General features: G+C 35.1%; 1 protein-coding gene across 4 annotated transcripts in view; it reads right to left on the minus strand.

The window, feature by feature from the left end:
- Positions 1 to 9739, minus strand: part of LOC121314884 (collagen alpha-1(XIV) chain-like) — a 76800-nt gene extending 67061 nt beyond the window's left edge. For 2 of the 4 annotated variants that reach the window (XM_041248618.1, XM_041248617.1), the window contains exons 1-3: positions 9596 to 9737; positions 7653 to 7779; positions 1716 to 1832 (exon numbers count right to left, since the gene is read on the minus strand). In XM_041248618.1, coding sequence (XP_041104552.1) covers positions 1716 to 1832; positions 7653 to 7743 — 208 coding nt within the window. In that variant the 5' untranslated portion in view covers positions 7744 to 7779; positions 9596 to 9737. Of the gene's footprint in view, positions 1 to 1715; positions 1833 to 7652; positions 7780 to 9595 lie in introns of all 4 variants that reach the window. The other 2 variants (XM_041248619.1, XM_041248620.1) reach the window with 2 other exon arrangements.
- Positions 9740 to 27805: the final 18066 nt, after the last annotated feature.

Raw genomic sequence — 27805 nt, forward strand, 5'->3', positions numbered from 1 at the left:
ATTATTCCATTAAGGTTAATGTTATATTACAATGTGCATCGTGACGTATGCATAGGGATGTGGGACGTGGTGCTTAATGAGGTAACTGCTTCATGAAGACTACATTTTAAATGTATATTAATATAGTACATTGTCTTTTAAATACAAACTGCATATATCTGTATTTAGTAACTGTTGAGGTTTCTAACAAAGGAACGAAGGTCCCTTTTCAAAGAAAGAGTTTTTTTTTCAGAGGTCAGTTACTGCAAACAAACAACACACACTGTGCAAGAACTATTATTTAGTGTCAGCCAAGTTACAGGAATGCTTAAACCACTCTGACAATAAGACAGGGGGACAAAAGAATGTCTCCCTTGTAAATAACTTAAGTGACAGCCTGAATCACGTAAATAGAAAATGTTTGTGTACATGGTTAAAGCAACTGAGGCAAAAGAGAGAGAAAAACTACCTAGGGTTAGTCAGATGGGCTGACAATGAGATATTGTAAAATTGTAACTTACCACTGTGTCTCTGGTTCAGCGCAATAAAATAATAGCTATTTAAGTAAAATTGCTTCTTGTAGTATTAGTAGGATTCACATCTAGAAACACTATCAGAATTGAAACTAACTGGCACCTTGATGGACAGCAAGGGCTGGGTGAGCACTTAGATTAAGTCACCCCACACACTGACCCTTGACCCAACACCTTCTGGCAGGCAAATGTGGGTAAACTCATGTCTGCAGTATATTTGTATCTGTTATTTTTTTTTGTAGTTTTCCTTTTTTTTATTTTTTTTTTTTTTTTTTTTTTTTTTTTTTTATTTTTCTTTTTATTTTTTTTGGTAGGGTGTGTGGTTCTAGTATTTTTTATTATTTTTTTTATGTTTTATTTCTATTTCAGTTTTTATTTTTATTCGATTATTTTTATTTATTTCTTTTAGTGTTTTTTATGGTTCTTATTAATATGATTTGGTTTTTTATATAGTTTGTTTTTTTTTTTTTTTTTTTATTTTTGTTTATTTCACCAAGTTTAGTTTATATGAGACAGACGATATAAACATAGACAAAAATTCTTTTTTTTAATTATTTTTATTTTTTTTTTTATTTGTATATTTTATTTGATTTTTTCTTTTTGTTTTTATTTATTATGTTGTTTGATTTAATGTTTTTTTTTTTTTTTTTTTTTTTTTTTTTTTTATTATTTTATTTTTATTTTTTTTTTTCGTATTTTATTTGATATTATGTTGATATTTTTTGTAGTTTATTATTTTTTTTTTTGATTTTTTATTGATTTTTATGATTTATTTTTTAGTATTATTTTTTTTATATTTTTTTATTATGTTATTATTTATTATTTTTTTTTACTTTTTTTTTTTTTTTTTTTTTTTTTTTTTTTTGGCAAATGTGGGTAAACTCATGTCTGCAGTATATTTGTATCTGTTTTTAGTGCTGCCAATACAACATCCATACAAACCAGAATAATTGTAATATTCTTTTGAAACTACAGACTTTCATCCACCAATCAGTAAGTTTCACCTGCAGGCACCACCACACAGCATTCTAGAATGTCCAGCAATAAAAAAAAAAAAAAATGGTTCTGAGTTGTAGTGCTTCAATACTGAGATAATATAGAATGGCCTAGCAGCTGGGATTCATGCCTATGAATGCAAAGAAAACCTATTGATAAATGAATGCCAAAGAAAGTTCACTGTGAAAGTACTGAAAATACCCTTACCTCTAACTGGGGTTACACTTAATTTATATCCTTGAACTCTCCCTCTTGGGGCTTTCCATCTAATCTGTACACTGTCTTCAGACAGCACATTAAACTGTAGTCTTGTTGGAGAAGCAACTGTGAAAAAAAGAGGTGAGTCATTAATAAGTGAATCAGTCACATAAAAAAAGATAATAAACTGAAACAATTATACGACATATAAAATGTTAGACAAACCATCAGACACCACTGAAATTTATAGATTTTTTTAAAAGAAAATATACCAACTACATTATATAGGATAAAGACAGTCAAGAATGTTACATGACATGCAAAGACATGTTCTCTTTCTTTGGTGATTATTTGTTCATTATTAAGGATTCAAGATTTTATTTAATCTCCTTATAGTCCACTTGACAGCACTCATGTCACCTGTTACATTATTAAAAATGGCTGTCAAAAGTACATAGTCATAAAACTGTCTTCAGTCATTTACTGAAACTAAAGCCCAGATATATATGTTTCCGACTAGCACAACCATGTTTGAAAATTTTTATTACATCCCATCACTGTAAGCATAAAACATATATACATCTGCTCTGGGTACTAATAAAGCATGTATTATGAATAAGGATTATGAGAAAAAAGAGAATATGACTTTTATGGAAGACTACAAGATGCTATTCCAATGAAAACTACAACTTGCATTCCACTTTCACCATTCCTCTCCTTTTCAACCATCACCTGTATTCCCATGTAACATCGAGCAAACCCCTTACCTATCACAAACATATCAACAATCCTACAAGCTACACCTGTTTGTAATATGGCAGACAGGAAAATGTGTGCCAAAGTAGTCTTTACATAACTACACATAGTTATCTTCATCATCATGATATGTGTATCATAATAGATGTGTATATATCGATATATATATATATATATATATATATAATATATATATATATATATATATATATATATATATATATATATATATATATAGTATATATATAGTGCCGATAGAAAGTCTACATCCCCTTTCAAAATGTTCACCACTTTATAGCCTAGTATTAAAATGCTTTTTTTTTTTCATTTATCTACACATCCTATCCCACAACTTCCAAGTGAAAAAAATATTCTAGAAATGTGTAGAAAATTAATTCAACATAAAAACTGAAATAGCTTGGTTGGATAAGTGTCCACCCCCCTTGTAATACCAATCCTAAATTAGCTCTGGTGTAACCAATCACCTTCAAAATCACACACCAAGTTAAGTGGCCTCCACCGATGTTAAATTGTAGTGATTCACATGATTTCAGGATAAATTCAGCAGTTCCTGTAGGTTCCCTCTGCTGGGTAGTGCATTTCAAAGCAAGGACTCAACCATGAGCGCCAAGGTGCTTTCAAAAGAACTCTGGGACAAATTTGTTGAAAGGTGGGGGATCAGGGAATGAGTATAAAAAAAAGTTCAATTTTTGTTTCGTCAGACCACAAAACTTTTTGCCACATGGCTACAGAATCTCCTGGGTGTTTTTAATTGCAGACTTCAAATGGGATTCAAGGTGGGCTTTCTTGAGTAATGGCTTCCTTCTTGCCACTCTACCATACAGGCCAGATTTGTGGAGTGCTTGGGATATTGTTATCACATGTACACTTTGACCAGTCTTGGCCATAAAAGCCTATAGCTCTTGCAAAGTTGCCATTGGCCTCTTGGTAGCCTCTCTGATCAGTTTCCTTCTTGCTCGGTCATCCAGTTTGGAGAGACAGTCTGATCTAGGCAGGGTCTTGTTGGTGTCATACACCTTCCACTTCTTAATAATCGTCTTGACCGTGCTCAAAGGGATATTCAAGGCCATTGATATTTTTTTATACCTATCCCCTGTTCTGTGCCTTTCAACAACTTTGTCCCGGAGTTCTTTTAAAAGCGCCTTGATGCTCATGGTTGAGTCTTTACTTTGAAATGCACTACCCAGCAGAGGGAACCTAAAAATTGCTGAATTTATCCTGAAATCATGTGAATCACTACAATTTAACACAGGTGGAGGCCACTTAACTTGGTGTGTGATTTTGAAGGTGACTGGTTACACCGGATTGGGATTTAGGATTGGTATTACAAGGGGGGTAGACACTTATCCAACCAAGCTATTTCAGTTTTTATTTTAAATTAATTTTCTACAGATTTCTAGAATATTTTTTTACTTGGAAGTTGTGGGGTAGGATGTGCAGATAAGTGAACTATTTTAATGCATTTTAAAAATAGGCTATAAGGCAACAAAAGGAGAAAATTTATCAGGCTATATAGGATGTATATCAGGCTTATAGTCGAGTCTTCAAACCTCGAGTCCGAGTCTCTATCATTCGAGTCCGAGTCCGAGTCACTATCATTCCAGTCCGAGCCCGAGTCACTCTCATTCGAGTCCGAGTTACTGTCATTCGAGTTCTGAGTCCGAGTCCTTGAAACAAACTCAAATCCATTTTCTTATTAAAATAGTGGTAGTAGTGGGTGAACAATTTATCTAATGGACGTTGTCTGATATCCCTCAGGAAAAATGCACAAATAATAAACATAAAAATACAAATATATATATATATTTTTCTAGCTAGATTATTCTATTTGCATGTCTTTTTCAACTTGTCTGTCACTATCTTCTTTTCTTTTGGAATTTGAATACTGTATGTTGTCACAATGTGGTATGCAGACCAAAACCGGACCGGTGTAGTGTCAGAAAGTGGTAAGCTGTCAAATATCAAGTTGTGTGCTGTCAGATTTTGGTACATGTGCAATCAATTGTGATCTGATGGGTGTTTTGCTAATATACATAATTTTTTTGCAAACAACAGACAATCAATTCACGAGAAGTCCATTGCAAAGTTGCACGGGTAAAAAAAATGTACAAGACCCAATGTATTGAATATGATAAATATTTGCATACTATTTAATTAATGATGGAAAAATGCGATAAATTACATTAAAAACAACATAAAGATTGGAAAAAAAAACATAAATTAAATGTAAAAAGATGCAGAAAACCTAAAACAGCATAATGTACCAGATATGAGAGAGCGCTTCCCTGCTTTCTTAGCAGAAGTTGTTTAGGCCTGCACCAGCAAGCGCAGTGCACTGAGTACCACTTTTAAACGTGTACCTGAAAATAACAATACACAGGTAAGAAGTTAAAGTTACTTTCACCTCTGACTACAGCATCTACTTTGACTTCGGTTCGGGTAAAATCTGACAATCTGATTTAGACATTGCCGGAACTGTATATATACTGTGTTCTTAAATAGTACATTTTGAATTATTTGTATTATTTGTTATGCAAAACAGAACATTATGTTTCACTTTCATTGTATATGCATTTTTATTAAGTCTGTAATACAATGATGCATTTACAAGATTGTGCTTCAGTTCATTTCATTTCAGATAATCGATTTTTTATCCTTTCTCTTTTACACAAAACCTATTATATTTATGTATTCCCCTTTGTGTAGGTTCATAATGGAATAAGAACACACAGCTAGATTTCTAGGTTGACACTGCACAGCGTATTGTTCATTTCCACATTCATAATAAATTATTTTCATTTTGATAAATGAAGTGGCATTAAGTTATTCTGTCATTCTTTTTCTGCTATCAATCAGTCCTTTTGTCACATCAGTCTGATATGCCTGTTTGATGGTAGGCAATTTTCTATTTGAGACTTTAGTGCCTAATTTTACACTGAATTTGCCAGGTGAATTTATTGACACTGCTTGCAAACAGTGATGGCGTGTGCTGGGAACGAGTGGAGATTAGCCGCAAATCACAGAATATTTAATGACACTCAGTGACTTTTTGATACGAATTAAGAAGCTCTAAAAGTACAATAATAACTTACAGTACATGATTATTCTTTTTTCATTCATTCTTAAGGTGACCAATGTTCTATTGTTTTCAGTGCAAACAAATAAATTATATTTCAGAGATTCAGGAGCTCAGCAAAATCAGATTACATATTTTTCAAGAATGCAGAGTTAGAAATTTATTTTTTACATTCCTTTAAAAACATAGAACACTATTTAAAGTAGTAAAGAGAAAGGCTTGTTAAAAGCCAAATATTTACATACTTTGTTTACCATGCTGACGATATTTATTCCTTTTAAAACTTAACGCAAAAGAGGACAAAAACCTCTGCGATGTGACGGTGTGTTTACACTACAAGCTAACTCGCTTTCAATTTCTTATGCTTACTATTAATGTTTTGTTGGGTGGGTTTTCATTGTGCACAGTTTCCTAGTAACTGTAATATAACTTGTATAATAGAAATTAAAAAGCACTTGTCGTTAATATCTCCGAGTCATGGAGCTCGAATGTCCGAGACCAAGTCCGAGTCTTTTGTGCCATGATTCGAGTCTGAGTCCTACAAGTCTGATATATATATATATATATATATATATATATATATATATATATATATATATATATATATATATATATATATATATATATATGTGTGTGTGTGTGTGTGTGTGTGTATATATATATATATATATATATGTGTGTGTATAAAAAACTATAGATAAAACTGACAGTCTAGTAATGTAAATATCTACAGTGTGGCACACATATACAAGTTAACAGTGGGACACATACAAGAGTATATTGTAATAACAAGCGTATGATTCCAAGCTCACCAACCTGAGATAAGGGATCTTTATTCTGCATCATTTTATTCTCTGTGGAGTACAAAATCTCACTTCTTGCATAAAATATGAGTCCAAATTCAGCCAGGTAACCCATAAATTTGTGTTGTGCAATCTGCTCATCAGTTGCACAGTTTCACATACCAGTACAGCTGAATGACCTGCAGCAGCAGCAACAGCAGCTAAATCAGTGCTAAAGCAGCTACTCAATATAACATCCCAGGAAAAAAAGAGATGGCTTGTCAGGCATATTACTTTGACTTTACTGAGCTATGCAGCCCTGAGGCAAAGCAATGCTGCTTTTTTTTGTTTCAAGTTCACAGAATGAGCATTCTTAACCCTTTTAACTACTTGAATATGTGAGTTTCTTTTTATTTATGAATACCTAAAAGTGTGTAATACTCATTTGCAAAGTATGTTATATTATATTATATTATATTGGATATATTAAAGGTAACAGTAACACTATAGCAGCTACTGTAAAATTCCCTAGGAAGGGATGAGTCTTGGAAGTTCAAACAGCTCTTCTCTTTCCCAGAATTTTGTAAAGTTACATTTTAATAGCTCTTTCTGCAGGTGTTAGAGATACACTATAGTGTATTAACCTTTCTTAAATGATACAATGTAATACTAATGATTATTATGAAAACACATAGTCTGGATCTTAATAACTCAACCAGTCTTTTATGTGATTATATTTGATCACTTCACGGCACCTTCGATACGTCGCTATATAATTACTACTGTTTATGAAAGCTTTTTTTCATCATTACTTGTTTGTCACTTTGTCAATGGTTTGAGTTGAGCTCTTTTAACAACTTTACTCATGCTAGTGTAATGGAGGTTGTTTGTAGGTTTTAAAATATGAAATGCACACAGAGACCTTAAAAAAAATGTACAGAATACAAAGCTTAGTCCTGAAACATATATTTAAAAAGCATATTTCATAGAGCATTGTTTAAACAAAAGGTATGCATAGAGTAAATATGTAAATACTTTTTAATGGGTGTGTTTATTATTATTATTATTATTATTATTATTATTATTATTATTATTATTAATAATATAATAATAATAATAATAATAATAATAATAATAATAATAATAATAATATAAAATTCCAATGGATTCCCATTCCTCATTTTATCAGTGAACTAAAAAAATTGAAAATGTTCAGTTGACTGCAGAGCAGCATGTAAAAGGGTGTGGTCATATCTGCACATCAGAGGGATTACTGACCATTAATTTGTCATTTTTATTCCTATTAATTACCTTGACCCTGAGTCTGGCTGGCAAAGTGGGCAGTCACTGCTAAAAAAGCCAAAGGAAACCAGGTCCTTATCCTGAACCCAAAGGCCTGCATCCTTATCACTGTGTGTGGGTGCGGTGCTCAGCAGACCTGAAAAGATACAGCATGTACTGTTTAAACAGCTATTTCAATCCATTTTGCAAGGTGTCTGGCATTCAGTAAAGTGGTGATTAGACAGTGAAATGGTCTAATATTGGAACAGCTTCACATTGTCTCTAAATGGAAAGGGACAAAGAAAAATATGTCTTAATGGTTAGCTGGTCTTGATAACTAGTGGAGGAAATTGATTGAAGACCCCGTTTTGGAACACTCTGGGACAGATGAATCTAGTAACCCAGAGACTGTTTGAAAGGTTCAATGATATGCCATAATTTGAAATATTAGGTTTTGGGGTTTTTTTCTATCACAAAAACTCTTTGCAACTTGCACTGTGATAAACCTGCCTATAACTGTAAACTGGATGGAACACTTTCCTCAGACCACTGAACCGCTGGGGTGACATTTTAAACACTTTTAATTGATATCAACATGCTCTTGGCCTTTTAATTGTGAAAGTAGCAGTACATTTCTTTTCTTTTTTTTTACCTTTTAAATAATAATAATAATAATAATAATAATAATAATAATAATAATAATAATAATAATAATAATAATAATAATATATGGGTGGTTGTATCCAAGTTACAGAACATAAATTAACTTTTATAATTGTGTTATTTCTGTTTTTTAAACATTTGGTTTCTTTAAACTTGAACAAAATCATTTTAATTTATTTAAATGTAAATTTCGGTGATGGTAAAGAAAGTTAACTAATCAGTAGAAGAGAATAACAATTGACTGTCGGGCTTTAGTTTGACGATTAAAAAAAAAAAAAAAAAGTTTACATGTTACAAAGCATTTTCCTCACCTGTTTGTCGCTTAATGTTTATTTTTAAATATGTCTGCAGCGCAGTCCAGGGAGGTATACTTATACAGTAAAATGCCTTCTTGAAAGAGCAGTTCACGTGTAAATTCCTGAAACATCTAGCTGCATACCAAATTTGGATAAAGGTAGTCTTAATAGTTGACCATGGTACGTGTAAAACTTATAGGAACAATTATTTTCAGACGGTGATTTTAATCAACAGATCAAATAAAGCATTCATTTATATTTACATAGCACAGGCAAAACAATAATTTGAAGTACGCTATTTGTCTTTATAGTAACTTTTTTCTTTTCTTTTTAAACTCCGCACTAGGTTAATTAACATATTAAATTTAGCATATTTATAATTTAGATACGCTGTTTATTAACAGTTCAGTTTCCAGTAAAAGTTTTTGTTTTATAAACATTTATACACATACTGTTTTGCATTCTTATTATTGCGGTCATGTACAGACTTGACTTTGGCCAAGAAACAATGCTTGTAATTTAAAAGTAAATCTCCGCAATTACTAGCCTGAAACCTAAAGCGTTTTGAAATAATTTGTTTGAGCTACTGTCACAGAGGGGTTTTTTGCTCAGCCAAAAACATTATTCTGCACTACTTAACATCATTTAAAAGTTATTGATACAATTGGTCTTCATGAGGCGGGAGACTGGTGCCAGTAGGAATACCATTGTACACATTTTGTCTATGTATTATATATTTCCCCTGATATATATATATATATATATATATATATAATATATATATATATATATATATATATATGTGTGTGTGTGTGTGTGTGTGTGTGTGTGTGTGTGTGTGTGTGTGTGTGTGTGTATTAAAACGCATGCACAAAAATATAATGGCAGGAATCATTTTTAGAATGTCTCAGAATCTTACTCTGTGAAGTTGCACACTTTGGCCAAATGTAAGAAAACTGATCCAAACAATTGTGCTAGCTAACTAATAAACACAAATACCATAAAGAATCATACCTTTCGTATCATGTGTATTGTTTTCTATTTTCTCCAGAGAATCCCGGAAGCGACTGACTGCCAGTGCCTTTCTGGTCTTTCTCACACTCTCCCTTGTCTCCCTCTCGCTCAATCCCTACTTCAGCTGAATGCTGAATGTGGGTGTTTCTCGAATCTTTTTCAACCCTTCCCTCCGGCTACTCATTCCCTCACCTCGTTTAATTTGATGAGCAAAGAGAGAAGAAAAAAAAGTAACCAGGCAGCCAATAACTGATCAAGATTTTAACACAGAATGCCCTGGAGGCAGAGGTTACACTTTCCACAACTATTATACAAACTGAGTTCTTTATGGACACCTTGAGCAGGGTCATGAACATTTTTTTCATTTTTTCTCTTCAAGATAACTTCCTATCTTATATATAGAATTATTTGTGCTGTACAGTTGTGTTTCATTCCTAATTAAAACCGTTAAACAAAATGTAACAGTACAGCCGTGTCGTTTTTTTCCAGTAAATGTTTAAACAGAACAAATAATGTAAATGGGCAAACAAAAGCAGGCTGTATGGTCCAGCGCTTAAAGAAGCCGACCTTGGAACCAGGTGGTCCCTGGTTCAAATCCCCGCTCAGCCACCGAGTCACTGTGTGGCCCCCAATCCCTTGTGTTTCATTTTTCGGGTGAGACGTTCTTGTAAGTGACCCTGCAGCTGATGTATAGTTTACACACCCTAGTCTCATATCTTGTAAAGCTCGGTGATGGTGGTCCATTATGAAAAGCACTACATACAGATTATTATAAAAAGGTTACCGTACCTGCATATTTGAATGACAAACATGAATACTAAGAAGTCGATGCCCTCTTTAAAAACAAAAATAACTTATTTTACCACAATAAAGATACAAAAAAATCGATGCTCCAGGCAGTAGATTTATTAACAATTTTGTTTCTGTATAGCCCATTATTATTTTGCAGACATATTGGATCAAATATGAAAGCCTGATGTTAAAGTAAATAAACAGAGCCATAATTAAAATAAGATTATAATTTATATCCAACAATGAATTCACAGAACCCATGCATTGTGGAGTACAAACTAAAATAATATACAGGCAAAAATGATAATTCAATTGTAATATACTGGATATTAGTTATGTTTAGTGGATACAATCATGCCAGTAATCTAATTTTCTGTTACATGCTTTCATCTTGTGTTTTTTTCCAAAGGATATAATGAACCTCAAGACATCTGTTCTGAAAACGTTTTTAAAAAGCACTAAATGTGACCACAGGAGGGAGACTGAAGCTCCATGACGCTTTTGTGACTTGTAAACATACAGATTATTAAATGACATAGTGTCTATTTAAAAACAAATAAGCTGTTTGTTTGGACCACTGATAAGTAAAAAACATATTGCTGTTTATTAAATTGATCTCAGAGATATCCTGTCCCATTTTCTGGGTGGCTATATATTGGTATAACCTTCATAACTTGAAAAGATACAAGCAAAAGGCACCTGCCTGTGAGAGGTGTATGTTTTAAGAACTATACTGTTTTAACACCATACGGTTACCCTAAGCTCTCCCATTCGTCCTATACCTGCTTAATATAACAATTAATTACTGGCAACATTCTCATCTGCAGGCAGTATTAATGGTTTTAGTAAATTGTTTCAAATCCTCTGTTAATAATATAGATTGTAATGATTAAGGATCAAACTCAGTTGTCCTGATTCATAAACCAAGACATCATATTTTATGTTAAAAAGTCAGCAGAGAGTGCTGACATGAAATTTAGGTTCCTTTTCAATCCAGTCAGTTACCAGAGAGAGGTCAATACAAGTCATATTGAAACTTGTGTTTCTGTTTGCATTTTAGTTACTTATGTACAGGCATGACATTCTAAAGTCCACCAGAATATATACAATTCTTATTGGAAGGTGTGCAAGGTTCGATGAGAATATTTTAAAAAGGAATGTTTGCCACATTAGTGCCTACAGGTAAAATGAATGGGTTTTGCCATGGTGTTGTTTTGGTTTTACAGTGTTGGAACTAAATAACTCTGATCAAAATTGACTTGTTATATGAAAAATTGTACTTTTGGAACTAGTAACTTAATTGCTCCGAATGTCCTTAATAACCAAATATCATGCGTATGATGAGTGATTTCTATATTTTGTGCTTGGCAACAATAATTTACCACCAAGTCTCAATCAAAATGACTCTGTTGGGTGCATTCTTGTATCTCAAATACCTTTTTTTTGCATTTTATCTTTTGTAAAACTGTAATTCAAGTAGACAAATGTTTTGACTAATGCCTTAATCAGTCATAACACTGATGGAACATATTACCTGAACAGTGTGTTGGCTATAATTATAGTTTTGCCTCAGTGGTTAAGTGTTTAGAGTTATAGGTTTTTTTTACTTGTTACCTTTGTCCTTCTCTCCAGTCACAAGCAGTCACACCACAATTTGACCAAAATCCTTTTCAAATACAAAAATGTGCTTGATGCCTCTTTCTCACAACGATATTCACTCTGTTTTTAATTTGTTTATCTGTAAAACTTGTGTGGTTATTTAGAACATGCAGGAGGGTTTAAACATATGTAAAACTGCATTGCCCAGTTTCACTCACAATGAGCGAGACAGCTGATTATATCTTGTTTTTTGCTTTTGTATCCAAGGCTCCACAATGTACTGGTGTTTCACCTGGAGCAGTCTCAAAAGTGATGACTGTGGACAATGTGGACAATTTGGGAGAACAGGCTTTGCTGAAGATTTCCACACCTAACTTCCCAGAAAGAATCAGAGGCAGCAATCATTGAGGAATGATAACATATCCTTCCAGAACACATTCCACCCTTTGTAGACCTGACAGGTCAATAAGGTGCTGTTCTTGCTGCCATGGCTGTCCATCCACCTTATTGGACAGTATTTTGTACAACTGTCTGTGTTAGCTGTTTCCTCCAGCACAGAAGTCTAACTGGACGTTGCTCGGTCATCAAATTAAATAAAAGTAATAAAACTAAATAAACAAAAAGCACACTAAACCAAGCATGTAACTCATTTTATAGTCAGCAGATATTTTTATTAAAATGCAGCCTTTTAAAAGTAATAGACAACCTCCGCCTACATCATCTTGTGATACTTCATTCATCGTCAAAAGTTTTTTTTTTTTTTTCTAGCATTACTGTACCTTATGATACCGCGTATCTTGATGCTGCCATTGTAAATTCATTCTGGTGGGTTGCCTACAGAAAATGATAAATCCTAGCTAGCAACCATATACCATACCTATTTTCTCCAATCACTCAGATTACAAAATCTTAAAATCTTAAAAAACAACCAGACATTCAAATAATTGAGCTCAACAACTGGCTAGCCTGGACAGGAAATGTGAAAATCTGGATGTCTTTAGTGCCAACCCCAGGGAACCTCAAAGAAATGTCAGGGTTTATATAAAATAATAATCTACAAAATAAATTATTTCTTTAATTATTTACGGCACAAGTTACAGTATGTCTATGAATGGTAATTAAATTAATTGAATTAACAAATGTCCACTTGTCTAATACAACATCTTCTAAAATCTTGTTAAGATTTACTAAGCAATAAAACTATTATCTACTTAACACAAATGGAAATAGAAATCGCTTGCTGGTAGCATTTGTTAGAATGTGCCCATAACAGGGTTTTAAAGGTGTGCTTGCCCTGGCCTGCCTTAAATAAAGTGTCAGCCCATTCCTTGAATAGTCGGCTTCCTGAACAAATAACAGAGATGTTTCTTAACAGATGTTAGACCATGATTTAAAAGTGATCTGTGTTTTGGTTTAATATCTGCGTTTAGTTTTCAATTATTACATGTCTTTGTTTATTTAATTTAATACTTTGTCCAAAAATCATGTTGTTAATTCTGTCAGGTTATTAAAGATGGCTGAATATTGTACCACAATGGTTATGGTTTTTGTGCCAAGGAAACTACATTATGAGGTTCTGTAAATAAAGCAGCAATATGAACTCTTAGTAAAATAGACAATGCAAGTATCTTATTAATCAGTTTTTCACCCAGATGAACCATTTCATTTTTGAGTCCTTACTCAATACCTAACAATCCTGTTCAAACATATACAACAGCATACCCTGCTTTTGAGTTTGTTCCCAATAGCAATATTTTTACAAGACCTGAGGCTGACAGACTACTAAATGTTAGATAACATTCCAACTGGAACAAACCCTAAAGGCCAAAGTTAATTCACCCAAATTAGACTTCCAGTTAAACATTTTAAACTCTCTACCCTGATATCAGTTTGAAGATGGTCATATCCACTTCTCAGCCTAAATCAAAACTTTGTAATAGTTGAATCGTTCATTTATGGTCAACTTTCGCTGTTTAGCTATCACAATGTATTTTGTTCTCTAATTTATGAAGATTTATGTGCTGTCTTCTTAGTCCTAATAGTGTTTTCCTGTTGTGAAACTGTACCATACTCTTAAATTCTTATTGCATGTCTTGGTTTCTTAAATGTCTTATTGCATGTCCCTTGCATGGTCTGACCCTGCAACACCTTGTGACCCAGAGGTGAGTTTTCTTTTAATGTCACCAAGCCAAAAATGAGAACTCCTATTACTTTATTCAACCATGCTTCCAATGAAGCCTTTTGTGCCATAATCACTCCATGGGGCAGGAGTCAGGCTACCTGTAGAGATGTCGCCTGACTTCTCGGAGAGCTGCCCACCATTGGGACCAAACCCTCAGCATGACATGCTCCGAGTCGTGGTGAGGTCACCGCTGCAGATTATGAGAGGGCTGCATTATGATGCTGCTAATTCCAAGGGCTGGGTGCTCAGCACCCTCAAGGACATATAGTTAGTAACGATTGAAAACATATAGAAGGGGGTCCCCGCCGTTTAGGGGACCAGACACACAGGGGAGATCCCCTGCACATAATTAGAGGCTTGAGAACCTGAAAGGAAGAAAGAAAGTGGACTCTGGCGTGTTGAGAGCTGTGCTCGATGAGGTGAATTATAGACTTCCAAAGCTGGGGCGGAGATGTATCGCCAGAGAGCCTGAAACGAGATTGCTTCGAGTTACGAAGGGAGAGCTTCTTCTGCGATGTTAGCTAGAATAAGTTTAGAACTTTGGCTTGTGAGGGGAGTGAAAGCGCATTAGATGCTAAAGGTTGGGTTTGGCCAGGGGTCCCCTCTGACTCACTGAGAGAATCTCCCTCAGTACATAAAGGAAGTGTAGCTTGCACAAAGGTCTTGGAAGTGTGACTCACTAACCCCCCAGAGGATGGACCTCCGGCTCCCTGCTAAAGATTCCCATAAGTGCAGACAAACAAAAGAACCACCAATGCATATAAAAACAAAAAAAGAAATAAATCATTTAACACAACAAAGAAGGTTACTAACTACGTGAAGACGCTCCGCTGAGTGGAAAGGAAAAAAAACAAACATTCTTTTTAGGGGGAAAAACTTTGGTGGTCCCAGCAGTAAGGTCGTCCTCACTCCAGACATACTAGCAATAGACTGTTGTGCAGAAGATATAGATGTGGAAGAACATATTTTTAATTAGATGCTGGTTAATCTTTGCTCTTCTGAGGAGTATAGAATTGCAGGGGAAGTCCTGCTCTGGAAACCAACGTGGGCAGATGGGATGTGAACCAGTGTCTGGATATAACAGTCTGGCTTGAATCTATGAACAGGGGGTCAGAATTTGAAATAGGTTTGAGTTCTGTGATATATTTCTGCATGGAAGCATATGGTCATAGAGGAGAGTCCATTTTTGATAGCTGAAAGAATTGATCTTGCCGGAGCTGATTAGAAATGCGCAGGAAGAAGATAAAGTGGAAATCTAAGATGAGCGTGAGTTTAGACAAACCAGGGCTGACCAGATCCTGGGGTTGAAGCTGTCAGAGAATGTTTCGATACAGACAAGAGGTGATCTTCAGAGACGTCCGAATCCGAGGAACAGTTGTGCGGTAAGTACTCCATACTTAATTTGATCTTTTTCATTCTTTACACAGAAATAAATTGCTGGGGGTCTTGCAGTCCGCTTAGGTTCACAACCAAAAAGAAAAACACAAGACAGAAGTATACAGTGTTATAGGAAGTAGATTTGATTGATGATAGGGGTCAAAGGATAGGGAGGAGCTTAGCTTCCGTCCCACGAACCACACATTAGCTTAACATCGATTGACATCCCATTTAAGATCTAACTTTAAAGTTTGTCATATAAAAAGTCTATATTTGTTAAATGTTTCTTATGGGGGGGAAATCTATATATCATTAATGTCATTTACATGTATATACCACTTAACCTTAAAACAAAACTGGTGAGTTGTCTGGACTAAATCTATTTAATTTAAATGTATAAATCCTGACCAAATTTCAGCCACTGCAAACCCAGATTGGTGGCCCCCTTAGCTTCCTGGCACATAACATGGTAGCATTCTCCCTGTAGTTATTCAACACCCCAGTAGCATATTATATCATCAATACCAAAAGACAGAAAATGACAATTGGAAAAAAAAAACATTTATCACACTTTCTGACAATTAAGACAATAATCTGTTTTCTTTTGGATTTTGATATATTAATAAACAGTTTAAATGTTACAGACAGTTTCCAAATAGACACAGTCTTCTAGAAGCAGTCAAAAATTAGTTGGTTGAACAGGGGTGTCACTGCTGGAGTTGGCAGAGCTATAGGTACCAGCCTGTGAAATCTGGAAATCTGGAAATAAGAACGAGCATCAGCTGCATTATTATAAATGCCCGGTAAATGCAACGCTTGATTTAGAAAATTATTTGATACTGAAATCCATATTAACCGCCGCAGCAATTGCATAATAAGAGGGGAACTGGAACAGCCTTTATTGATAATATGAACTGTAAATTTGTTATCACAAAAGAAAAGTATTGATTTCTTTGGTCAAAGATGATCCCATAAATGTGCTGCTCCGATTACTGGGTAAATTTCGAGAAAAGCTGTGGATTTTAAACGTGGTAATGGCTTTTCGATTTCTAGTGGCCATGCACTAGAAAACCATTGATTATTTAAAAAACCTTTGAATCCCTTAAATGAAGCGTCCGTAAATAAAGCCAGATCGTGCAGTGCTGAAATGAAATCTTCATAGAATATAGAGGCCGTTCCAGTGCTGTATGAGAGCTGACCACACTTTAATGTCTTTTCTAGCTTCTGATGAAATATTGATGTAGGAGTTAAAGTGTTTTGCTGTTGATGAAAGAGTAAGTAATGAAGGTATAAATATCTGACCTTGAGGGATAATGCGAATTGCAGAATTAAAATGTCCCAGCAATAAGAGCAGTGCTGATTGTTTCATTGATCTGAAATTTCTGGATAAGGGAAGGCTGACTTTGAACTTTTCTGTGTCCAGTGTGATTCCTAGAAATTCCAGTGAATGAATGGGGTGATTGTTTTTTCTTCTGAAAACGGGACATCAACCTCTGAAAATAAACTTTTAAGATTGGTGATCGTTTCTGCTGGTGGATCTGAGGAAGGAGAGATCAAGAAAAAATCATCGTGTAGGTGGAACAGAAATGGAACTTGATATTAATTGAGAAGTATCCAGTATAAAGCCTCTGAGAGAGTATCAAATACTTTGGGGCTGCTGCGGCAGCCAAAAGTTAACTATGTAGAAAAATAAAATTTTTCTGCCCAGCATATGCCGAACAGGTGATGAAGAGAAGAATGGTCTGGCATTACTTTAAATGCAGCTGATATATCTGCTTTTGCTAACCAGGAACCACGGCCTGCTAATTTAATTGAACGAATTGCATCTGAGATGGTAGTGTACTGTAGAGAACATTGATCCTGTTGATCCCTGTGGTACTGACAAGTCAATGATGAGACGCTTGCGATGCTGATAGTATTAATCCTGTAGATTGGAAACAAAGGAGCTGGAAACGGGCCGGCCATAAAACCTTTTTTAACCTCTTTTTGGATAAGAGACTGTACTGTCTTGGGTTCTTCAATAGCAGAATGGATTCTCTAGTCCGTCAATTAAATAGTTGACAAAGATCTTGTCTGTTTGAGTCAGAAGTTTATGTTTTAAATTGGGTATATTTATGGAAGTGGAAGCTGTGTTGAAGTAAGTCACTTTGGAGCTACTGGGCAGATGGCTTTGGAATGTGCATCCCTGCAGAAACTGCACATGTGGATATTTTTGCACTGCCTGAATGAGCATATACTGGTGTTAAAATTATTATAGATTTGCCTTCCTCCTGGATGTCTGATTTTTTGTCCAAATTTATCTACCCTTGTGGATTGCTAGGGTGGGGCTGAAGAATGGATGCAGTTAGGGAGATTCTGTTTGAAAAGCGGGGAGGAGTGATGCAGACTGCTGATCTGGAAGTTGATGCTACATAGCATTTGGGCAGAGAGAGGTTGAGTGGCCGGTGAAACTGTAGACTCTTCATACATTGGCTCTGAGGCCTCTGAAAATCCTGTTGAATAGGTCTAGATCAGGATGTGCCCAAACGATAATGTGATTATCTGTTGCCAAAACAGCTGTTGCTTTTGCTGAAAATGATTTTTAATAATCAAATAGCGAAGGCAAGCAAATTCAGCCAGGGTCAGGTTTTTCAGTAATCTGGGGTCTCTGGATTTCAGCGTGACTGATACATTTCTGCAGTCATGGCTGTAACTAGCTATGAGGACACGAAGGTCGTTTTTTTTTTTTTTTTTTTGCATCACCAATGATGATACTCGTGTAAAAAATTCTGGTAAAGTTCATTTTCTCTGTTTATTTGATGTGTAATTGTGACAAAGTGCCCGTCCCTGTGTATATTATCTGTTATTTGTTGCGTGTGGTGTGTTTAAATGTTGGTCTATAGACACTGGTACACAGGATATGAACGGGTCTGTGTAACACGAGTGTTTAAAATGTATATGTGTATTTAGGCATGAGGATTGCACAGCACTTCATGTGCAAGTAAAAAGTAGTAATATGTGAGCACGGGGAATTGCGCTTTATTATTTCACATGCAGTTGTACCGAGACTCCAACTGAATGATTGATTAGCAGTCGAGTCTTGGTACAGCTGCATAAAAGCAGCATGTTTTCACCCACTCAGGGTTGGGTGTTCAGTGAGTGGAGAATGGGATAGGAGACGGAGGTAATAGTGAATAATTGTGCGAATAATATTTAAAATATCTACTCACCGTGTTTTGTTTGTTAGTCCATTGTTTGTTTTGTTTGTCTATTTATTTTGGCGAATGTGCCATGTCCTGTTTTTGTATTGTTACAGCCGTTTATTTTCTGTTCTGTTTATTAAATGCTGAGCGAAAACATTCGCTCAGCTCCACCAAACCACACCTCTCTGTCATTCATTCCTTTTCCTGGTTCTGACGCCGCCCACTTCGGCCATCTCTGTGACAGTAACATAGATTTGGAGGTTGAATGGTCAATATGTTTGACCTCAGCGCAGAATGTCAACAGAATGTTACAATGCTGTCTGGTCCAGAAATTCAGATGTAGCCATCAATAGAGAAACAGAGTAACGTCTTTACCTTCAATTATGCCTCACCGAATCTGTGGGGATATTGAGTGATGATGGGCAGTAGTTGTGGAGGCGGAACCATATGCTGTGGCAGTTGCAAGATTGTAGATCAGAGGCTCGACTGTAGGGACCGGGGTTGGTATCAAACTGGAAGTGACTGTAACTACAGTAGAAGCGGGTGAGTTTACTGCAGGAATGTAGGAAAACACTGCAACTGCAGAACCTTGCTTCTCTTGCTCGATATTGGACACCCATTTATCCAAACTGCTGATTTTGCTACTGACTGAGAATAAGGTATCTGGAGTGGTTGCCTGCTGGCCTGTTGAAGTGGTGGCTGTCTGCTGTTTGACCTGGGCCGCTGAACAGCCGAGCGCAACTGGAGTGTTTTTTAGGTGGAAAAATTGGTTCTGCCGAGATGGAATTACAATAGAATATAAAAAGGGATTCCCGATTGTTCCTTGCTGTAATCTCACTGATGTTTTTGAGGAGGGTCTTTATGAGTTTGTTAAGAGTCCAGTCCTTAAAGTATAGTCGCTCTGGAGGTGTATCTTTGGCCAGTAGCCGTTTCAATCGACAGGGCTTGACTCCTTGGACAGTGGGTAGTGGTATGATGTCCTGCTCGGGAGGCACCTGCTCAGATGTTACTGAGAAATGTGATAGAGAAAAGAGCGGTGGGCTGACCAGATCCTGGGGTTGAAGCTGTCAGAGAATGTTCCGATACAGACAAGAGGTGATCTTCAGAGACGTCCGAATCCGAGGAACAGTTGTGCGGTAAGTACTCCATACTTAATTTGATCTTTTTCATTCTTTACACAGAAATAAATTGCTGGGGGTCTTGCAGTCCGCTTAGGTTCACAACCAAAAAGAAAAACACAAGACAGAAGTATACAGTGTTATAGGAAGTAGATTTGATTGATGATAGGGGTCAAAGGATAGGGAGGAGCTTAGCTTCCGTCCCACGAACCACACATTAGCTTAACATCGATTGACATCCCATTTAAGATCTAACTTTAAAGTTTGTCATATAAAAAGTCTATATTTGTTAAATGTTTCTTATGGGGGGGAAATCTATATATCATTAATGTCATTTACATGTATATACCACTTAACCTTAAAACAAAACTGGTGAGTTGTCTGGACTAAATCTATTTAATTTAAATGTATAAATCCTGACCAAATTTCAGCCACTGCAAACCCAGATTGGTGGCCCCCTTAGCTTCCTGGCACATAACATGGTAGCATTCTCCCTGTAGTTATTCAACACCCCAGTAGCATATTATATCATCAATACCAAAAGACAGAAAATGACAATTGGAAAAAAAAAACATTTATCACACTTTCTGACAATTAAGACAATAATCTGTTTTCTTTTGGATTTTGATATATTAATAAACAGTTTAAATGTTACAGACAGTTCCCAAATAGACACAGTCTTCTAGTTACAACTGACATTTCCTGTATAACATTATCAGTAAATACAAAGACAGGGTTCTCAATTGCTTCCTGTTACTTCCTGTTTTGCTGTTTCACTGAATTTCAGGGGAAAGATAAAGGGAATCTGAAACATCTGTTTTATATATTGCAGATGCTATCTAGTCATGTCTACATGTCTACTCCAATGCTTTCTTCAAGGACCACTTGATGCAATATAATGCTGAAAGTGTTTAATTGGTAAACTACTGTATGTACCTGGTAAAAGCATTTTCTTTTTGTTCTTTATGAAAACACAAAATAATGTTGTCAGTCAGAACACATACTGCCCTCACAAGATGGTACCTGTACTGATTTAGAATCAAGGGTTTCAATTCGGTCTGAACACAATACCTGGTTTTATTAAACTTTGTGTTGATATGTATACATGTCTAAATGCCATAGTGTGTTTGTTAATAAATAAATCAAAAGATAAACATGTATGTTTTTTTTTACATTTGGTTCTGAAATAAAAGTTCATTTTTGTCACCTTTGTTTCTGAATGATTATTTCAGCAGATAAAGATGAATTGCCCTTGGAATAATAGTTACAAATAAATACTGTATAATAAATATTAAATACAAAAATAAGCTTCCAACTATTAAATTGAACAAAATATATTTAAAAAACAAAAACAAAAACAAAACAAAACAAAACAGCTTTGGAACATAAAACCTTGATTTCTGATTCCTCCTCCAACTCGGGTCTGTACCTCTGTGGGTGTCAGTCTAAACATCTGTACAGTACAAGAGCACACCCTAGTGGTCAAGTAGTGGATCATTTCTGAATGATCTTTATTTTATGTGTGTTTTAGAGTGTGGCTTGATGAAATGGGGTGCATTAAATATTTTATGGATATTGGTATTTTTTTTTTAATTAGATGGCCACTTCTTTAAGATAATCACACTGATACATTTTTATTTTTTCCCCCTGTGGAAATCATTGTTTTGTGAAAAATGTTTTGTGAAAAATAATATATTTGCATTTTTAATACCATTTTGTGAGGTTTGTGCTGTGAAAAAAAGTTGGTTTAGGAGGAAAAATAAACACACTTCCATAGTACAAGAGCCAGATCCCTGAACTAAGCATTTTAAGAGCTTTGTTTTTTTCACAATCTACATTTGTATGTGGTAAATGACATATAAAGAATGAAGAATACAGGTTATATTCCATGGAATTACATTTATCCACATCTGTTCTTGGCAAATGGGGCTTTGACCTTATAATACGGATTTCAAGACGGCCACTAAAAATGATATTTTGAGAATATTTCCAAAACCATGTTGTCTGCTCTCTACTCAAATTTGTCACAAGATTTTCAGAAAGAAAAAAGCACCGAATAAAGTTACGCAACCACAACTAAACAACCTAAACATTTAAATGATGTGTTTGTAACCAGTATCAGGTTGATTTTTGTGCTTATGATGATTTGGAGTAAATATCTTTAAGAATCTGATCCTTTGTGTATTAAATACAAAGCAAAATGTGTTTACGGGTATAACTATATACCTAAAAAGCTACAAATATGACTTATGAAATCTAAAATAACATACAACTGCAAGTTTGGCAGGCAAACAGGCTCTGCTTTTCAGAAGCTAAGCAGATTTAAAGAGTTTGGCTTGTGAACAGCCTTCTTTCCACTGCAGCAGCCAGTCTCATCTCTGACACACTGCAGTTAAGGGAAGGATGTTATAAATTCCAAGAGTTCAAACATTTGGAAAAACTTTGTTTGATTATTGTATGGACTTAACTGCTGTGGGTCATTTCCCCCACAGAGGGTGCTAAAGGACTGCATTCAAATACTGTACTGTACATACTATGTAATTGTGTGTGTGTGTGTGTGTGTGTGTGTGTGTGTGTGTGTGTGTGTGTGTGTGTGTGTGTGTGTTCAGAATGCCATTTTGTTTATGATTTGTTTTGTGTGTGTCAGTATAGTAATCCCGTTTTAACCGTTTTCAGTAGTCTAACATAATACAATGAAAGCGTTGATCCTTATCAGTTTATAGATGCACTATAAAATGCCCTCAAAAAAAAAAAAAAAAACACCCACAACTTGTATAACTTGTATATTTTACTGTGGTAATGGTATCCTGCTGTCTTCACTATCACTACAGTATATAAGGCAGTGGTTGGATTATTCCTCAGAATTGACTAACACATTCTTCAAAGTATTTACTTTCAAGGAAGTTAAGAAGATTACTATAGTTTAATGAACGGTAGTATTTAAAAAATACACTTACAGCAAACAACTACTGTAATTTTTAGTACTGTAATATACTACGTTATATATAGTCACCACTGTAAATGCTAACGAACACTACCTAAATTGTAGTGTTTACAGTAGAACACTGACAAATAGCTGTATTTTATAATAAGGGAGTATGACAAGGTACATAGAGATGTAAAACCTATTTTTTTAATTGTAATTTGATCAAATTATTTGATTACAAATGACTTATTAACTAATTAGCCTCGACAACAACTGCTCTACTGAAATTAACAAATGATATATCATTGACAACAAACGCAAAGAAAATGACAGGTGCAACTTTTTATTGATTTCTCTAAAGCTTTTGATTTAATAGTTAACAGTGTGCTTTTTCTTAAGTTGTCAAAGCTTGGAATTAATCGTACTGCATCGTTGTGGTTTAAATCACATTTATCAGAGAATTCACAAGCCGTTGTCTTTCAAAGAATATCATCAGGTTTTTTGCCAATATCTGTAGGTGTTCCACAAGGATCCATTCTTAAACCTCGTTTATTTTCTGTTTGTATTAATGACATGCCAAGTGTTTGCAAAAAAAGCTCTGTAAATATGTAACTAGAGCTCTGATAACATTAATGATTTAGTTTAGAACTTTTATTGAACTTCAAGACTGGTTTGACAAAAATGGTTTGATTTTGTGTGAAAAAAGATACCATATTGTTTGGTTCAGAGAAAATGGTGCAAAATATCAGTTCACATTATTTGTAATAAAATGCCCTTCAAATAATGTGTTCATATTGATGCATCAATTCATGACACATGAATGTGAACAAAAGCAAACTTGAATTACCGGTATTCTATTGTCAATATCACTATATAAGTTTTAATACAAGACTCAGACTATCTAAACAAATCTCGATTGAAGTGACGTGATACACATGACCCCAAGTAATGTTAAAGAAAATAGCTACAATGTTTAATAGGATTTGTAGGTTTATTCTTCAGTGTGGTCCATTACACTCTGTACACTGGGTTAAACTGGTTGTCTTCAGAGTGTAGGAGTTTCCACTGGAACCAGAGCCTTTTTAAAGAGGAAACAATAAACTATTTCATTTGAATAGTTTGTTCCAGAAGTTTAATTGTGTTTATTCCTTAAGAAATGTTGGTGACACAAAATATTTCAAAACACCATCAGTGGGAAGTACTATTGGAAGGAAAGCGTTTGCTTTTGCTGCCCCCTCGGACTGGAATAAACTCCCCACAAAACTCAGATCCACAGAGTCACTTTGTCATTGTAAGAGACTGTTGTTGGATCACTTGAACCAGCCTTGTGATTGCACGTGATGTGAAGAGAATACAATAATACATGGATTGTAAAACTGTGTGCTTACTGTATGCTTGCTTGTATGTAACTGTAACTTGCTCCTGCTGCCTTCTTGCTTTTCGCTCATATGGCTTTTCCAGTGAATACCATGTTCAATAAATGTTTCAATTATTAAAGCAGCACTGTTGTTACTGCCCATATTTACATATTTCACAATCTATTGTTTTTCACATTTGTACCACATCTCTGATTCAATTGCCCAATAGTGCACAGCATGTTAATCTTCTGTAGATGGCCTTGGGGTTATCTGTATGCACTTTAAGAGGCCTTGAACTTTAACAGGCCTTGGACTTTATTTTCAAATATTCTTCACACATCTTAAAAACACTAAGCAAAAATATTACGATTAAAACATTTTAGCATTAATTCTTGTGTACCTGTAAAACACATTACTTATGTTTGCTATTACATATTTTATTATTTTCCTCACACTCAATCTTTTAAAATATTAAAAATATAATCTATAATACACAAGCTCTCATACATCTCAGTACTGAAGGACATTTTAAGGTGGAATATGGAGTATGGCATTCTTGCAAGACTGGTAACAAAAGAACCACAAATCTGGTTCTCTCGTGAACTGCAAGCTGTTAAAGGATATGCTAGTGTATGTGGGAACTGGAGATAGAATAAGAGAAACACATTCTTATGTTATCATAGCATCCAGAGTTGAAGTCAAAACATCCATGCTCTCAATGTTCACAAGAGTGGTCAAATGAAACATTGTTTACATACCGGACATGCTTCCTGATGGCATTTCATAGTGTCCATGTGCTTGACATGACTGTAGCTAATTCCACTGTTTGCAAATTGTCACATTTGTACAAAGCAGGTGGTGTACTGGTTAGCACTGCTGCCTCGCAGCACCAAGGTCCTAGGTTCAAATCCTGCCTAGGTGGTCTGTCTGTGTGGAGTTTGCATGTTCTCCCTGTGTTCTCCCCACAGTCCAAAGACATTGGTTAGATTGATTGGTCACTCTAAATTGCCCTAAATGTGAGTGTGTGTGGTGCCCTGCAATTGACTGTCATCCCATCTAGGTTGTAGTCCTGCCCTGCGCCCTGTGTATGCCGGGTTGGGCTCTGCCTCACCGCAACCCTGAAAAGGATTAAGCAGTAATTGATAATAGATGGATGGATGGATAGTTTCTCCATTGGCAGATTAAGAATACAACTGAAATAACTAAAAGTACAGAAAACATGGGCAGCAAGACTTGGAGGATGACCCCTGATTTAGGAGACTTCAGGCAACTACCAATCTTTTCACAGTGCACTCTGGTGAAAAATGCCAGAAGAGAGGTTAAGTCTTGTACTGCCCTAGATAGTTCAGAAAGTCACAAGAATTCATTTCAGTTGACTGTTTACCTTGGAACAATGTAATCAAGCCACTATAAGAGATCTTAGATTGTAACAACCTCTACACTAATGTTACTCACTTATTTGATGTATAGTGACTGTTTGGATGCTCCTGAGAAATGATCTTTTCTGTGAAAAGAGCAACTCAATCAGACCAGTCTTAACATCTGCCATACCTCAGGACATTAAACCACATAAAAAGATTGACTAGTGAAATTGACCTACCGTATTGTACATTACATCTTTCATGTGCGTGTCCTGAGTTTAGTCAATGCTATCATGATCTTGGCATAAAACATGGATTTTTGATTGACCTTGATGAGAAACTTAAAGTTGTACAACTGTTCACATTACAGACTACTGGTGTAACTTGAACTACCCAGAGTAAATATTGTCCAGCTGCAAATATAAGATCTCAGTGAATTAATTTCAGATAACCTTGATTTTCTGAACATTAATTATCAGTACACCTCCATATTTTAACATATGGCAAGTAGTGGCATGGTTCTGTTTTTTACCAAGACTAAATGGCAGGAAAACACTGATGAAGACCAAAATTATAAAATGCACAGTTGTTAAATACAGCTCACTTATCTTACACTACAGTTAGTCTCATTTAACTGTACAACAGTCTCCGGCTAAGAGAACACCCCTCAGGAAGCAAGCAAAGTTTTCTCTTAGCAGATGTGTTCTTTAAGACAGAGTTGACCACCAGAAACAATATGAATGAATAAATAAATAAATCTGTATTAATTGTCATGACGCATGTGTGTCAACATATGAAATGAATAGAATAACAGAAAAGCAATAGGCAAGTGTATGTTAATAAGCTATAATAATAAAGTAACAGACAAACTAATGTTAATAAACTGTCAAAGTAAATTAACACAGCACCCCTACACACGTTAAATGCAGCAACAGCTCTAGATTAATTATAAATACCTGTACAGGAGCAACATTCAAGATGCACAAAATTATTTAACAGAATGGTGAAGTAACTCACCAGAACAGGAAGCATCAAATTGCTCGGTGACTTGTGTCTGATTCAGATTTTTTCAAATTTCCAACTTTATGTAGCAAGAAAAACAGTGGCGCATTTTGCCGTTTGTTCACATGCCATTTTGTAGCGATGAGGTGCACTCATGGAAATCAGAATAGAAAACGAGGCAATGATATGACGGTGGCTCTGGAAAGATTGAATAAACCAGTCAGTGTGCCTCAAGACACCCTCGTGATGACAAGTCACATTTGAAAACATTGATTAATTAAACCATTTAAATTTCATGATAAGTTATCAGGTTACAAAACAGAACTGAATTAGTTGTGAACAAATTGCTAGCGGTGAAAAGTTGTTGGTTTCATTAAGTGGAGGCTGAAGGCTGGAGGCTCAGTTGTGCGGAGATATAAAAAAAATCTAAGTTGGCTTTATGACGTTTATGACATATCATAGAATATACTGACTTGGAATCCCTGTAGAAGTGGGGAAGTCAATTCCACCCCTGCATAACAACAGGTACCCCATAATGACAAAGCTAGCATTGCACATCACAAAATTACCTGAAATGTGAATACATTTGAACTATGAAAACTGCATACAAATTATTTTTAAAGCATAGACATTTATTGTAATACAATCTTCAGTGAATACAATATAAGATTATAGGAAATCAATTAGGACATAAATGGACGACTTGCATAACACAACACATTATACACATGTGATATTGTGCAATACGATATTGTTAACATTTTCAACAAAGTAATGGCACATGTTTTTAATTAGCATGACCAGCACTTGCTTTTGTAAGCAAAATATTGGACATAAAAGTAATCCTTTTGTTTCACAAGTTTAAAAAACAATCAGCTGTAGCTTATTCTGTACCTCCATATATATGGCTAGATAGATATAGCTTAATTATTCTTACTGTAATCATTTAAGAAAAATAAAAAGCCCAAACTTATATTCCAATGATACACAGGGTTTGCTAAGAGACACATCTGTTATTTTTTGGTGTATAAGTTCTACATAAAATTAAGTTACAAAAACATTTAAATTAATGTAATTTCAATACTTGGGTGGCAGGCTGGTGAGTGGATAGAGGCCCAGAGACAGTCTGGAGGTCAAAAAAATAACTTATTATAAACACAAAAATGAAAGGGCACAAGGGCCAAAACAAAGCAATTTAAACACAAAATAAACAAAATAAAGCAAAAATACACTCACAAAAATAAAGGTTTCCAGGCTGGGCAATGCCTTCACTGGATTCAGAACATTCAAAAAATCACAAACACCAACCTGCT

Source organism: Polyodon spathula, chromosome 4 (assembly GCF_017654505.1).
Source record: "Polyodon spathula isolate WHYD16114869_AA chromosome 4, ASM1765450v1, whole genome shotgun sequence".
In the NCBI taxonomy this organism is placed as follows: Eukaryota; Metazoa; Chordata; class Actinopteri; order Acipenseriformes; family Polyodontidae; genus Polyodon; species Polyodon spathula.